Below are 16,125 nucleotides of genomic sequence, written 5' to 3'. Positions count from 1 at the left end.
CTTTGCAGAGTAAGCGAGCGCAATGGCATCCACTATCCATCTGGATAGGCTCTGTTTTGAGGCGGCGAGTCCCTTGGAACGCCCGCCAAACAAAACAAAAAGCTGCTCCGTCTGTCTGAAAACAGACGAGCGTGACACATAAGCTCTCAATGCCCTGACGGGGCAAAGGAGACTCGCATCCTCCTCCTCACTGAGAACCGGAAGGGCGGACAGGGAAATTACCTGGGCCCTGAACGGTGTATTGAGGGATTTCGGGACATACCCGTGCTTAGGTTTGAGAATGACCTTCGAGTCATTAGGCCCAAACTCCATACACGACGCGCTTACTGAAAGCGCCTGCAAGTCCCCTATGCGCTTCACTGAAGTGAGAGCCATGAGAAACACTGTTTTGAACGACAGGTGTTTCATGTCCACCAGCTGGATTGGCTCGAACGGGGCGCCTTTCATGGCCTCCAGGACCGTGGAAAGGTCCCACGTCGGGACTGAAGGGGGCCTTGGAGGGTTCAGCCTCCGAGCTCCCCTAAGGAAACGCACGACTAAGTCGTTTTTCCCCAGCGGCTGGCCAGACACCGGTTTTGCAAACGTTGCTATGGCCGCCACATATACTTTGAGCGTGGATGGGGTCCTGCCCTTATCCAGTAGCTCTTGAAGGAAGGAAAGCACTTCCGTAACCCCGCATTCCACAGGTGAAAAGCTCCGGGCTTGACACCATGCAGAGAAAACAGACCATTTCGAGGAGTAGAGCCGCCTGGTAGACGGAGCTCTAGCCTGCGCGATCGTGTTTAACACTCCCTCCGGGAGGCTAGCGGGTACCCGTTGATAGCCCATGCGTGCAGGGACCACAACTCCGGGCGAGGGTGCCAAATCGAGCCCTCCGCCTGAGAGAGGAGATCTCTCCTCAATGGTACAGGCCTGGGGCAGTGCTGGTCAGCTGCATCAGGGCAGGGAACCACGTCTGGTTTGTCCAGAGCGGAGCTACGAGCAGCACTGGGCATCCGTTCTCCCTGATTCGTTCCAAGACCTGAGGCAGGAGCGAGACAGGAGGAAAAGCATACAGGGGGCAGCGGGGCCAAACATGAGCCAGCGCGTCCTTGCTTTTCGAGAAAAACTCCGGGCAATGAGCGTTTTCGTGGGACGCGAACAGGTCCACCCGTGCTCTGCCGAACGTTTTCCACAGCAGCTGGACCGTCTGCGGGTGCAGCGACCATTCCCCTGCTGGAACATTGTTCCTGGACAGTCTGTCTGGTCCCACATTCAGGTGACCAGGCACGTGCGCTGCTCAGTGAGAGCAGGTTGTGCTGAGCCCAAACCAAGAGGCGTTCCGTCAGCCTGTGAAGGTTTCGTGACCTGACGCCGCCCTGGCGATTTATGTACGCCACCACTGACATGTTGTCCGACCGGACCAAGACGTGGTGGCCTGTTAACTGGGGAGAAAAACGCCGTACCGCTTTGTCGACTGCTATCATCTCCAAGCAGTTTATGTGAAGGAGCTTTTCCCGTTCTGACCACAGGCCAGCTAGCGGTCTGCCCTCGAGCAGTGCTCCCCACCCCGAGGTGGAGGCGTCCGTAGACACCACCTTCACACTCGAAGCGGTCCCCAGACTCACACCTGACTGGTACCAGTCTGTTATTTTCCAAGGTTCCAGAGCTGAAACACACTGAAGGTCGACCCTGAGGCGAAACAGACCCGCTGTCCATGCCCTGGGTGGAACCCGCGCTTTCAGCCACATCTGCAGTGGGCGCATGCGGAGCAAGCCCAACTGGAGTACAGAGGCTGCTGAGGCCATCAGCCCCAGCATCTTCTGAAACCTTTTGAGCGGAACTATCGCGCCGTGGCGGAAGGATTTCGCGACGCGCTGAATATTTAGCCCTCGCTCTGGTGACAGGCGTGCTGTCATGGACAGCGAGTCCAACACGGTTCCCAGAAAGGAGATTTTCTGACTGGGAGACAGTGAGCTCTTCGCCCAATTGACTGTGAGGCCCAGCTCCTCGAGGTGCTCGAGTAATGCAGCCCTGTGTTCTATGAGCTCCGATCGTGATCGAGCTAGAATCAGCCAATCGTCCGAGTAGTTCAGGACTCGCATGCCCTGAAGTCTCAGGGGTGCGAGCGCCGCGTCCATGCACTTCGTAAATGTACGAGGTGCTAGGGCTGGCTCACTGCGAAATACACTGGGACAGTCGCGATATTTGGAACTGACCGAGCGAGAAGTTTTGGTGGAAATCCGGCCGCAGCGGGATCTGAACACCGTCGCTTTCCTAGAATGGCTAGGAAGATTTTGAGGCCTCGGGCTTGATCTCAATCCTCGGCCGGGGCCCGCGCTGAGGGGGGCGGCGTCCAGCAGAGCGAGAGCGCGGTCTTTGGTCTCGGGCGTGGCGGCGCTGCGAAGCGGCGGCGGCGGGCGGTGCAGGCTGCGGCTGAGAACTGCGAGCAGACGGCTGTTTTGAGCGGCCTGCAGCGGAGCTCGAGCGCTTCGGAAGGAAGTGCTTCATGGCCTGCGAAGTATTTTGCACCTCCATGAATCTGTCCGCGAAATCTTTGACGGCAGATCCGAAAAGGCCCGCTGGTGAAATGGGCGCGTCGAGGAACACAGAGCGCTCGGCTTCCGTCATCTCGGACAGCGTCAACCATAAGTGTCTCTCAGCCACGGTGAGAGAGGCCATGTTTCGTCCTATGGCCTGCGCAGCGGCTTTAGCAGCGCGAAGAGCGAGGTCTGTAGCGCTTCTCAGGTCCGCCACGCAGATCGCTCCGGGTCCTTCCTCGTCCAATTTAAGGAGAAGGTCGGCCTGGAAGATCTGCAGGATAGCCATAGTGTGCAGCGCTGAAACTGCTTGCCCGGCGGCGGTGTAAGCGCGTCCGTGCATGGCTGACGTCACTCGGTAGGCTTTAGATGGTAGCGTCGTGTGAGCGCGCCGTCCAGCGGAGGGCGGGCAGAGATGAGACGCTACAGCTGGTTCCACAGGAGGAACGGAAAGGTATCCTCTGTCCTTCGCGCCGTCCACCGAGGAGAAAGCAGCAGAGGCAGAGGTACGCAGCCTGGCGGAGAAGGGGGCGTTCCACGATTTGGTCACTTCCTCGTGAAGTTCCGGGAGGAAGGGCGCGGGCCTTGACTTTGACGGAGCCTCGTCATTTCCGAGAAAGCGTCCGTCCAGTCTGTTGCGCGGCGGCTGCGCGGGCGCCTCCCAATCGAGGCCGATGCTTTCCACGGCCTGAGAGAGCAGACGCATCAGCTCAGTCTCAATGCCGGCTCTCTTACCAGTGGTCTGGCGGGAAACGCTAGCGGAGGGGAGGTCCACGGAGCTCGCCCAATCCTCGCTATCGGATGCCAGAAGAGAACACGCCTCGGTGGGTTCGTCAAACTCGTAGATGGACGCGGCGGCAGGCGGCGGCCGTTGTCCGTCAGTGAGCGACTCGAGCGAAGCCGGCGAAGCTGGCGGGCGAACCGGCGAGCTTTGGCGGGCTGGAGAAAGCTCGGGAGCGCGCTGGGCGCGGCGCTTCTTGCGGCGCGGCACCACGGCGGGCTGCGGTGAAGGCTCGGAGAATGATGCCAGGCGAGTCCTCAGAGTCACCATAGGCAAAAGCTCGCAATGAGGGCATCCGCCGTCAGCGAGCGCGAGAGCCGCGTGATCCTCACCCAGGCAGGAAACACAGATGACGTGCCGGTCTCCATCGCTGAGCGGGGCGCGGCACGAGCCACAGGAAGGCATCTTTAAAAAGACGCAGCTCTTTTGTGAGAGGAGTGTGAGTCGCGTCAAGTAAGCGAGCAAACACTCTCAGCAGAGTAAAGATACACAGAGTATAAAAGGATATAGAACGCCGGAAAGCGCAGCAGGTACGGCAGTTGAAGGCGGCGAGGCCAGCGACTCCAGAGCTCGTCCCGCTGAAAGGCTTGCTTCGACGGCGCGGCTTCTCACTCCGGATCCAGCGATGCGTGTGCGTCGCTGAAGAGATAAAAATCAGCTTGTACCAGCCTAACGAGCATATTTATAGGGTGAGACCACGCCCCTTCTGGCGGGACGTGACGATATGGGCGCGAATGGCCCCCATTGGTCATTACGTCACGCAGAGTCTCTCTCGATAGGCTGCTGCATTTGCTGCAGAGCAACCAATAGGCGCGCGAGCTGTTTCGCCTATGTTTGCTTGCTGCTGCAAAGCGTTTTACATTAATAAAAAATTAAGGATAATTTTTGGCTTCAATATCTCGTGGAAAAGAGTTTTTCCCCTAGCGTAAGCTATTACGCAGTACGAGAGATACTCTCGTAAGAGAACCCCTGATAGATATGTATACATTTATTATTATTATTTTAGCTTGAATTGGCCTTGTGACACGAGGTGAGCATTTCAATGAGACAAAAAAAAAGTCTCAGGTTATCATTCGTCACCTTTATAATACAGGTTGATCCCTCGCAATCTCTCTTTTAATCATGTGTGTTTAGTGCTTTTGGCAATGCTTTGTTGGTGCTGAATGAGGGGAGAGAAGGCATTGGGGGGGGGGGGGGGGGGGGGGGGGTGAATGTGTTGAAAGCTGAGAAAGACAGCTTGGAGAGGGGGAGAGTCGAAATGTCTTGGATAAAAAAAGGCACTTATTTATCCTGAAAAATAAGTGTAATTTAGTTTTGGCTAAAAGCCTGCCATCTTGTGCAATTAACAGGAAACAAGTTGGCCAACTATGTTTTGGGAAAAAGTGAAGTGTTTGTGTGAACTGGCCCATGAGTTTCTTTGTCTCTTTGTTAATGAAGACACTGCTTTCAGTGAACCCATCATGGGATAAATAAGCATGTCATTACCACACACTCATTTATCTTTCGGCACATTATTTGACAGCAATCCGTCCTTGTAAGGTATTGCAGTCTGACCACAAATGATATGTTAGATGTTTCCCTGGAAGGTATAGCAGAACATTCATTTGGATGGTGTGTGTGTGTGTGTGAGTGTGTAGTAGAGAGAGAGAGAGAGAGAGAGAGAGAGGGCACAGTGCCAAACACCAGGCGCCACTCTTCCAATATGATGACCTCATCCCCATCCACTACTGGAACATATCGTCTACATTCATCATCGCTGAATGTAGTGTTTGTGTCTTTGTTTATGCACAATGAAATTCACCAACATTACCAAATAATACTAAGAGTTAATTATGTTAATTGTGTAATAAATGTAGCTTTATTTTTATTGATAGAATGCTGTGGAAACGAGACCTAAATAAATTGCTGCTGGTTTTAGGGTTTTCTCCTACGAAGTCCACCCTATTTATCCTGCAAAAGTGCAGTAGTTGCTTTATAAGTGGCAATTATACACACAAGGTTTAAGACGTTTGGCTTGCTTAGTTAGGGAAATGTATTATTCATCAATATTATTGATTTGACTGCACTGACACTGTTTTCCTCAGAGCTGCTTTATATTGAAGTCATTGAACAGAACTGAATCAACATTGAACTGACTTCAGCTGAACAATAACAATATTCATACGAAAATGTTTCTGTTTTCCAAAAAGTTCAGTCATAAATCGCAAAACATGAAAATGGTTTATTCAGCTTAAAATAATAATATTAATAATAATTCATTACATTTATATAGCGCTTTTCTAGGCACTCAAAATGCATGTTGAAAGACTTTTTCTCAGGAACAAGGACTCTTTGATTTATTTAAATTACCATAAAAATCCCAGAGACGGTTTAAGCAGTTATAGAAGTATTTATTGCAAATATACACAAATATCAATATTGTTTCAAAAAGCAAATGCAAATAAATAAAACTTCAACCCTATTAAGAATGGAATGCATAAACATACCACATGAAAAAAATACATACACCTCTATGAACAGTTTAGAGTTGCTATTATTTTGGAAAGAAATGCAGCAGTGCAACCCTGCTGCTATTTCCAACAATGGTAAAGATCCTTATACACAGAGTATCTTTTAGATGCTCATTATGTAATTATTATTATTATAATATGTCCTGAATACCTCATCTAATGAAGATGTGTATTTTGTCAGCACAGTGAAACCTGTTTTTTATTGGTTTGTGCTTCGTTGGTGTCCTCATATTCCAAAAAGGATGCCAGAAAACAGACTGTCTTGGAGAATTGTGAGGGCTGAGCCTGTCCCATTGTCAATGAGAATAGACACATACTCTCCAGCCTGTAAAAAAGAAATGATATACATTAATTATGCTTTTTGTTTATTTTATGGTCCATGATGAAGAAGAAAAGTTATTAGATATGTGCTCTTTAGCTATGGTTGGTGTATTGGTTCACCATTTTCAAGAAGAGTGTATATGTAATGACACTTGTCATGTGATTAAACCGTCAAGTCTAAAGATATTAAATGTATTTTTCAAGGTATGAATTCATAAATCATTAGGTTTTGGGTCGTTGTGCCACATGACATTTCACAAGCTGAACTAACTTTGCCTAACATTGTCATAAAAACTTCAAATTAAGATATTTTGAAAAGTCTTATTGACCTGGACTCACAGACATGAAGGTCTGCAGGGATCCTTCCTATGATTTTTTCTTCTTCGGCATGCTAACTGCACTACATGACTAAATCTAATAATAATAAAAGATTCCAAACTACTTAAAATTGTATTCTTTACTAATGCCTTTTTCTTCATTATGATATCAGGACAGTTGCACGACTCTGACTTTAAACATCAAGAAATATTCAAAGAAATTACAACCATGCTCATTGTAGAAAAAGTGTATTCAAATCACTGTATGTCTAAATTGCATTTATAATGTGTGTTTGAATAAACTGAATAAAATAGCCAAAAAGTGAGCATCACATCACAGAAAGAGGGCAATAATGTATATGCATAATACATGGGTTTTGACAGGGATTAATCATATTGTCAAGGTCCCTGCAGCAGAAGATGCCTCTGTGACAGATCAAATTAAAAAAAGATGCCCTAAATATAGACATTTTCCCAGGCCTTTGATTTCTTTTAGCATTATTGGCACAAAGGATTCCAGTAATCTGTATAATTCTTGTTCAGTTAAATTTGCTTTTTATGATTTGTGTTAAGCTTGTCAGTCAGTCGTACCTGTAGGTAAAGAGTACCGGTCAAGAGAATACTGAATACTCCTCCTGTGGCGCTCACTCCAGTCACAGTCTCGAGAGACCTGCATCATTATAAACACATTAATCATGGTTTGGGACTCATTTGCTTGACTGAATGTGTGGTGTTATAATAACAGTTCAAACAGTCAGTGCTATTCGTGATCATGGGTCATTACTACTCACACATTACTCTGACAAAGAGACTCTATGCATATGGAGGTCTTGACACTGTCTCTCTGCCTGGCATTAGGCTTCTTCTGAGACTCATTGGATTCTAAGAAAACACAAACACAGATGCATGATGCAAAGTTAAAGGGATTGTGACAGGCAAACTCAATTTTCAGTAGTACAAGCACCCCACCCCTGTTCCACTGAGCTTTATCTAAGGGACAGACTGTTGGAAGGGCCACATTTACCACACACTCTCTGAGAGACAGCATGATGCAATTAGGAATAAGGCATTGCATGTGCTTCAGCTTGCAGAATTATGCTATGAAGCTTATCATTTATATCTGTCTAAATGGCAGGGGCGTAGAATTTAATAGGGACCCCAAGGACGTGTCCCTAGCAATATCCAGTGACCACTGATTGTGATTTGTCCCTAGCAATAATTTCTATCAAAGATTTATACATATACATTTTATTTATATATAACCACTGTTGTCAGATTGTGTCATGTTGTTTTTATGTATTACTTATTTCATTTAACCTTTATTTAACCCGGAAATGTCTCAATGTGATTAAAAATCTCTTACAAGAGCGTTCTGTGAAAAATGTGCTGGTACACAAGCAGTAAATAGATCTGATTCCCGCCTCCCGAACCCACATCTCTAATCCGATTGGCTTTGTTTTTTCTTTCTAACTTGTGAGAGGCCGTAGCTAACATTTGGTTGTGCGAAGCGGCAAAGCTCTTCCGAAACCTAGGTGCGGTAATTGAGGGAGAAATCAACAGTTCTGTGCACGAAAATAAGGGGCAAATCGTGTCACATATTGATTCAGGGACAGTGCATTTTTTTTTTCAATATGACAACTGCAGGATAAGTGGCAAACCTAAACGCTAGTGTGTGTACACACTTCTTTTTGAGGGGCACTTATAGTGAAAGATTGTGACAACCGGCTATTTTATGTGTGCTTACAAGTTAAAAAGGCTTATAAATCTGCCAAATCATGTTTCTATTTAAATCTAGTGTTTTGCACAGGTTTCTGTGAGGGTAATGTTCAGGGGTGGGGCTTGGTCTGTTGAAGGCTTGGTCTTGTCCCGTTTGATCAAGTTGAAACCCTTGTCAGGCTGCTTTTAGTCATCCTAGTCTCATCAGCTGAGGCTGAAAGAAGTTTCAGTGCTCTTAGGAGACTGAAAACATGGCCCAGAACAAGAATGGCACAAGTGAGACTTAACAGTATTGCTGTGTGCCATGTCCACCAGGACAAACTGGACAATATTGATGTGAAACAAATATGCCAACAGTTCATTTCTGTTAATGACAGATGTAGACATGTGTTTAGCTTCTTCAAATAGCAAGTAACAAGACAGAAACATTGGCATTGACTACTGCATTGCACTATGAACAGAGTAAAAGTAAGTCTCGGTTAAACTGCCTCCTTGTCATTATTAGTTACCGGTGACATTACAGAATTCATTAATTAACATACTGTTAAGGTCAATCTAGACTAAAATCCTGAATTGTCTTATTAATATCCTGAATCCTCAGCTTCCAGGGATGTTGTCACAGTATGTGGCTGATAATGACCATGGTGACAAACAGGTAGGGAAAGGAAGATGAACTGAGGCGGCTTAGGTGGGACAGAAAGCCTTCTGGGTGTTACTGGCAATAAAGGAAGCAAGGGAGGTGCCGGTAGTTCAGGAAGCCAGGGAGGATCGGCCTCCATGGCCTTGCCTGGCCTAGCCAACACTGGACTCTTGGTCAGGGACTGGAGCCATCACTGGACTCTGGTCAGGGGCTGGAGTCATCACTGGACTCTGGTCAGGGGCTGAAGCCATCACTGGACTCTGGTCAGGGGCTGGAGCCATCACTTGACTCTGGTCAGGGGCTGGAGCCATCACTGGACTCTGGTCAGGGGCTGGAGTCATCACTGGACTCTGGTCAGGGGCTGGAGCCATCACTGGACTCTGGTCAGGGGCTGGAGCAATCACTGGACTCAGGTCAGGGGCTGGAGCCATCATTGGACTCTGGTCAGGGGCTGGAGCCATCATTGGACTCTGGTCAGGGGCTGGAGCAATCACTGGACTCAGGTCAGGGGCTGGAGCCATCACTGGACTCAGGTCAGGGGCTGGAGCCATCATTGGACTCTGGTCAGGGGCTGGAGCAATCACTGGACTCTGGTCAGGGGCTGGAGCAATCACTGGACTCTGGTCAGGGGCTGGAGTCATCACTGGACTCTGGTCAGGGACTGGAGCCATCACTGGACTCTGGTCAGGGGCTGGAGCCATCACTGGACACTTGGTCGGGGCTGGAGCCATCACTGGACCCAACACACATAACACCAGCAACATAAATGGAAAGGACCACCTCTTCGATCCCACCAGGGCAGACAGGAAGGGCAGGCTCTGGAATTTCACTCACTGGAACAGACTCGGGAATTTCACACACTGGAACAGGCTTGGGATCTTCTCTCACTGGAAAGGACTCTGGAATTTGTTTCACTGGGACGGATTTGGGAATTTCTCTCACTGGACCGGATTCGGGAATTTCACACACTGGAACAGGCTTGGGAATTTCACAATTCCACAATTTCACTGGTATGGACTCAGGACACGAGATCCACAGGTGGCCAGCACCCACTCCATGAAGTCTGCAAAGCTCCCCCGAGGACCATCAATGGGCAGGCATGCTCTCATCTGCTCAGTAAGGCTGGCGTGGTAAAATACCTTTAATAAGCAGTCGGGAAACGACGTCAGGCATGCCAGTTGTAAAAAATTCCTTGTGTTGTCCTTGAGGGTTATTCCTTGCTGTTCAAGACAGAAGGAAGTTCTAGTTGGACTGTTGGCAAGTCCATACCTCAGTCTTTGTCTGGGTCTTGTGTTCTGTCACGGTATGTGGCTGATAATAAAGCGCACAACGAGGAATTAAACAACATAGTCTTTTAATTGAATGATAAACAGGAGAAGACCAAGGAGAAACACAACCACATTACTCAAAGGATCTAACAAGGAACTAACTGAAACAGAGGGCTTAAATACAGAGCAAACAGAGGGAGAAACTAACTAGACACACCCGAACTGAGGAACCTAATCAATTAGTGACCATGGTGAGAAACATTTGATTTCAAAATATACGCCCTTGGTAAATGGAACAAATAAATTACTTGCCAATGCATATTGTTTAGCTTACAGTTACATCCATTCCTTGCATACTGCTACATATGCAACAAAACAATGTGTCAAAGGAGTTGGGTGCCTAAAAACACAATATATTCATGATTTAATAAAGATCCACTTTCCTGCAGAGTTTAGCTCAAACCCTAATCAAACACAAGCTAATCAAGGTCATCAGATTCAAAAAGAACTGCGAGCCAATGTTCAAGGTTGGGAATCATACTTTTAGGGGTACAACAGCTTGTCACTGGGGCAGTTCCCTCAAAAGTACACCTACTGCACCTCCCCTACACCTTAAATCTGCACTATGAAGCTTTGTTTGGCTATAAATTAGGGAATTTCCATTATGCCTAAAGGATAGATGCTGGGATAGTCTCCATTGTCCCTGTGATCCAACATGGACAATCAGTTTGTTTGAAGAATGGATGGATAGATAGATAGAAAGAAATTCAATTTTGAGCTGTCGAGTCAGATTTCACAGAAAATTCCAGGCTTATGTTATTCATTCTTGCGTGTTAGCGTCATGTCAGTAAACGAAAAAGAAGGTCCAGCTACTATATTAGCCGCTTTCCGACCAAGTAGTTACAGGAACTTAGTTATAGGAACTGTCCACTTCTAAACAGTTCTAAGAACTACTCTCCCCCAAACTCGGTTTTGCTTTTTGCGTTCGCACTGGCCAAGTGGCCATAGGAACTGGTAGGAGGGGTAAGGGAGTGACGCAAGCACGGCGGCAGCGGCGCCACATACAACAACAACAAACCAGCGTGGAGGAGGCTATCGGAATGTTCCTGTTCTGCCTTGCCGGGACCTTAATAACGGAGTACGAACGGCGGCGTTTAAAGATCTTGAGTTCTGTACAGAGAAACACAGAAGACGAAGGCTCCAGCGTAATATGATCTTAAGTAATATGATGGAAGAAGATAGAAGAGCAGAGCGCAGGAGGCAAACAAAACGACGGGTAAGTTTAGCAAGCATTAGCAATTAGCTGGTTGAATGCGTTATGTTTGTCTTAAGTTATGAGTTTGCATAGCCTACATAGGCGAATTGCAACAGACAGTGAAGAAAATGTGTTGACAGTGGGCTTGACTTATAAGTTGAACCAATCAACGTAGACCTAGGGAAAGGGAACTAAAAAAGTCCTCGCTCTAGACTAAGTACTGAAAGAGTTATAGGAACTACGGTCTGAGGAACTAAAAAATCCCCAACTTAGTCTGGCCGGAACACGCGAAAAAAAGGGTTATAGGAACGTTAGGTTCTAGGAACTGCAAAAGTCCCTCCGGTCGGAAAGCGGCTATGGTCTGTGCTGAAGAGTAGTTGTAGCTTGTTTCTGCAATAAATAGTATTGTTGTGTAGAAAAGAACCAGTCAGCTAGCTAACATGTAATATGGACAAAACAGCAACACTCACTGACCTCTGGGGAATCACCATTTGTCAAAACAAAGAAATCTCAAACTGTCAACAATTTGCATTCAAAAAGGGAAAGCACCAGATCCTGTACCAAAACAAGATCCATACCACAATGGTAGATATGATACTTGCTCATATGACTTTTTTTTCTGATATACGTTTTTTTGGAAATTCTTCTTACTGTATTGGTGCAGCAACAGATCCTATCTGATATGGTGATCAGCCATAACCATGTGGTTTCCTTAAACCATCAGATTCATCTGCACAGAAGTGCAGTGCTGAACCACAACTTACTTTAAAGAACTATTCTGCAAGTAACACACAATTTTATGTTTCAACCACAGATGGCAATAGAGAGACTAAAGTGCATAGGGGAGCTTTGAGGTATTAATATATACCCTTTAGGGCAGGGATGGACAACTCTGAACTGGGAGGGCAATGTTCAGCTCCATGCCAAATCAAACACACCTGCCTGTAATTTTCAAGTAATCCTTGAAGACTTTGGTTAGATTTTTCAGGTGTGTTAGACTAGAGATGGAGCTAAACTCTGCAGGACAGTGGCCCTCCAGGACCAGAGGTTGCCCATCTCTGTTAGATAGGGTACAAATATATTTCATGTAAATAAGTACAGTGGGAGTCCTTTTGGAGGTTTGAAGAAACTGCCCATGAAAAGCTAGTTTTAAGGTATTTTTTTCAGAATCTGACAATATAAAGAAGGCACTTAGTATACAGAAATTTAGATGAAATCTCTGTTTTAGGACTTTAAGTTTTAGAGCTGGTGATGTCGATTTTCTCTCAAAAGCACAATGTACCGGGCACAATGTTTTAAGGCTGTTACCATATTTTCAAGTTCTGGAGCATGAAGTTTAACAATATTGGTTGATAACAAGTCTGAATATTGGGGAGATTTTTGAACTACGTACCGAGTAGCAGACTAGCTGTGAGCTGATAGAACCCAGACACTGGAGCCGTGTAGCGGCCACTGCTGGCGTTAAAGCCCTGTCCTCTCTGATGGAACTGCTCTGTGTTTGAGGGCTGTTTGAGGAAAACACACAGAAATGGAATTATTGAATATGCCTTTGCCGATCTCTTCCTTCGCCAGCCCTTCTCCACTGCTTTGCCAGTCTGTTTCACCATCAGCCAACGCTAACATTGCTGCTAAACCAATATATCTAGAAGTTATGGCTACTTCAGGCAAAGGAAAGCCTAAATTTAATTTCTCAACTCTGGGGATGCTATATCATGGTTAATAAATGGAGTAAATTGTTTCTAGTTTGAAAGGGATTTTATCCACTCACAGTGTTGAAGGGCTGGAGCTCCTGCAGACTGCGACGGTGGACCAGCAGGTTGTGGTGCAGTCGGCAACGGAAAGCCGTGGCCACACGAGGAGGTTGATCGCAGAGCAAACAGTGAGTTCCTACCATCTCTGAGTTGAAAGATAATAGCAGGATTGTAATGTTCCTTTGTCAAAAGCACAATTAATTCCCATCTAACTGCATTGTTTAACACGGGACAAGGTATAACCCAGTAGACTAGACTTTCTCAGACACAGAAACACTGAAATACAGCCAGTGGAAAATGGTTGAGAGATTGTCTTTGATCGACACTTGGCTGCAAATAAAGTCATTAAACAATCTCACGGTGAATAGAAGATGTAAATATTTGGAGTGTTTGAGTGTGTGTATGAGCAGACAGAGTGGATGGAAGTGTGAGGGAATGAGAATGCTAGAATGTATAAGCGTGCGGCGCCACTGCACTTTTCTGTGTGAATAAGAGCCTTTATGTTTTATATTGCTGTCAGAACAGCCTGCAGCTCACTGCACCAGAGCACAAACAGACCTGTGTCTGCTTTCCTGGCAATGCTCCAACACTCATTCCACACACACACAAAATCTGGAATCCGTGGAATTCTTTGGCCAGGCCAAGTCAAATCCACGTCCTGGAAAATTACACCTATTAAGAGATCAGGCCAGCCCACAAACAGACTTGCAGCCGCCCCAACAAATGAGCATGACAACACACATCCCAAACATCAAGCAAAGCTGAAAGTGATCTAGCCGAAACAAAAACACACACAGCTGTTAGACCACTAAAACCGACATATTCCAATGTTTAACAAACTCTTTAAAAGGTGTTGATGTCAAAACTTAATACTTAATAGTATAACTAATTTGTGCACCTGCATCTGGAGTCTGTGTAGTTTGAATCCATCACTCTGAAAAAACTATTCCACAAGTGCACTGAATCTTTAGATGGTGCATGGTATAGACCAAAGGGCAACCGACAACCCTACAAAGTCACAATAGTGTTTATGAACACTAAGAACAGTGGTTGTCAATCCTGGTCCTGGAGCCCCACCTCTCTGTACAATTTTCATGTCTCTCTTATCTGACACTTTTTTCAAACAAGCTGGTGATCTGAATCCACTTATCAAATGTAATCTTAACAAGTTTTAGATCTTGCTCAGGTCTGCTAGATGGATGTATAATGAGATTTCTTTTCTGTTTTGTATGGTACAATTGGTGTGTGAATGGGCTTATGTCCAAAAATCCCAGTATACCTTTCAGTTTGACTTGGAAGTCCTGTATCAACTCTGCATGATGAGGCAGTAGGGGGCCTGGAGGACCAGGAGGCCCCTGGGGACCAGGAGGGCCTGGTGGACCTGGAAGGCCATGCTAGACATGGAGAAAGTTTTCAAGTTACATGGCATAATTAGAGAAATCCATTTGAAGAGGTGAAGGATTAGACACTTTCTCATAGTAGACATGTTGTTACATAGGCCTCGTTAGGTTTATTTGTGCGTGCTGTGCTAAATCTGTGTTCATACAGATGCACTCGACTTTATAAAGCCTTTGTTCAATATATCAATGCACTTATCGTATGTATTAATAATATTCACTTTTAACATGGTGTGTAAGTAGCAGAGATTACCTTGGAGAGTTTTTTATTTCCTTTTGGTTTCTTATTTCCACCCTTGTTGGAGTTGTCCCTAAAGACTTTCCATGTCCTGTGGGGGCTCACGATGGTTATGTCAGAGGATACAGTCTCCTGTAAAAGTTAAGCATCTCATGGCTTTAAACTATGTAAGCAAACTTTCACTACAGCAAATATGCAAATTCTTCCTGCAGAAAGGATCAGGTTTTGTATGATCATTATACATATATCCTATCATTATATATATACTTTTCATTTCATTTTGTATGTGCATATATATATATAGCAGCTAAAAAGAAACATCCCTTTTTCAGGATACTGTATTTTGTAAAAACCAAGTGAGCTTTATTGGAAAGGGTTTTTCATGCTTGTTCAGTGAACCACAAACAATTATTGAACATGCACCTGTGGAACAGTCCTTAAGACATTAACAGTTTACAGGTGGTAGACAATTAAGGTCACAGTTACAATAACTTAGGACACTAAAGAGACTCTGAAAAGCACCAGGAGAAAGATGGCCAGAGTTCCTGATCACCTGTGTGAACATGCCAGTAGTCAGGAGGCATGAGGACTGCAGATGTGAGCAGAGCAACAAACTGCAATGTCCGTACTTTAAGAGGCCTAAGAGGCCAGTGTTAATGGGAGACAGGAAGGTTAGCTGATCTGAACGTCTTTGCAGTGCCAAACCACATGTAACCATATGCAAGAACTGGTGCAAATTTGGTGCAGTCCATGAGGATGAGATGCACTGTAGTATTAAAGCAGCTGGGGACTGCTACATTTTTCAAGCTCATTTAACTGTGAAATTTGTTCAGTTTATAACTCAGTTATTGAATCTTTTTATGATCGTACAAATATTTACACGTGTTCAGAAATTTGATGGAAAAAAAAGTTAAAAGTGAGAGGCATTCCCTTTTTTTTTGCTGAGTTTGTTAACACAAGTTCACATTGAGTTTGTATAAAGTTTTTTAAAAATAAATATTCCCTCATGTCTAGTGGTTTTCACACCCACACAACTCAAAGATTTGATTCACGAGATTTCACAGTGTCACCGTGTAAGCCTTGACAGGTGTACATCAGGTGTGTGTATGGCATTTGACTTACAGGGCTCTCAGTGCTGACTGTGTTGTCCACCTCCTGGAGCTCCAGACTCTCCTCACTCTCTTGTGTGGTGCAGGCGGTCAGCAGTAAACTCAGCAGCAAGGCCAGCAGTGCCCCTCTCGCCCCACGCCTGAGCTTCATCCTGCAGTGTCAGTAGGTAAACGTCTAACTCACTCAACCCCTTCTTAATATCTCAATGCACAATTTCCATTCCAAACCAGAGATGTGACCAGAAGTCCTGAGGGTATAACGCAATGGAATCGGTCCTTAGAAAACAAGGATATCCAGAAAGT

At 45.7% G+C, this 16,125-nt stretch overlaps 1 protein-coding gene across 1 annotated transcript; it reads right to left on the bottom strand.

Moving 5' to 3' along the window:
- Positions 1-5,669: 5,669 nt before the first annotated feature.
- Positions 5,670-16,122, bottom strand: si:ch1073-184j22.1 (erythroferrone). The gene is made up of 8 exons (XM_056264761.1): positions 15,836-16,122; positions 14,729-14,845; positions 14,358-14,472; positions 13,096-13,223; positions 12,721-12,832; positions 7,240-7,330; positions 7,040-7,118; positions 5,670-6,135 (listed from the first exon to the last, which is right to left on the bottom strand). The coding sequence occupies exons 1-8, from the start codon at positions 15,971-15,973 to the stop codon at positions 6,037-6,039; spliced, it is 879 nt and encodes a 292-aa protein (XP_056120736.1). The 5' UTR covers positions 15,974-16,122; the 3' UTR covers positions 5,670-6,036.
- Between the last annotated feature and the right edge of the window lie 3 nt (positions 16,123-16,125).

The sequence above is a fragment of the Rhinichthys klamathensis genome, unplaced genomic scaffold (assembly GCF_029890125.1).
Source record: "Rhinichthys klamathensis goyatoka isolate OS25496 unplaced genomic scaffold, OSU_Roscu_1.1 h1tg000011l_1, whole genome shotgun sequence".
Classification (NCBI taxonomy): Eukaryota; Metazoa; Chordata; class Actinopteri; order Cypriniformes; family Leuciscidae; genus Rhinichthys; species Rhinichthys klamathensis.
The sequence above is the reverse complement of the archived record's forward strand: the minus strand, read 5'-3'. Positions and strand labels throughout refer to the sequence as shown.

What these genes read in the sequence shown, in the direction of transcription:
- si:ch1073-184j22.1 (XM_056264761.1), bottom strand. Translation starts at nt 15,973, where the DNA reads ATGAAGCTCAGGCGTGGGGCGAGAGGGGCACTGCTGGCCTTGCTGCTG. An exon ending in CTTCCAAGTCAAACTGAAAG is followed by an intron (nt 13,224 to 14,357) that starts GTATACTGGGAT and finishes CTTTCAACTCAG; the next exon opens with AGATGGTAGGAACTCACTGT. An exon ending in CACAGCTAGTCTGCTACTCG is followed by an intron (nt 7,331 to 12,720) that starts GTACGTAGTTCA and finishes GTGTTTTCTTAG; the next exon opens with AATCCAATGAGTCTCAGAAG.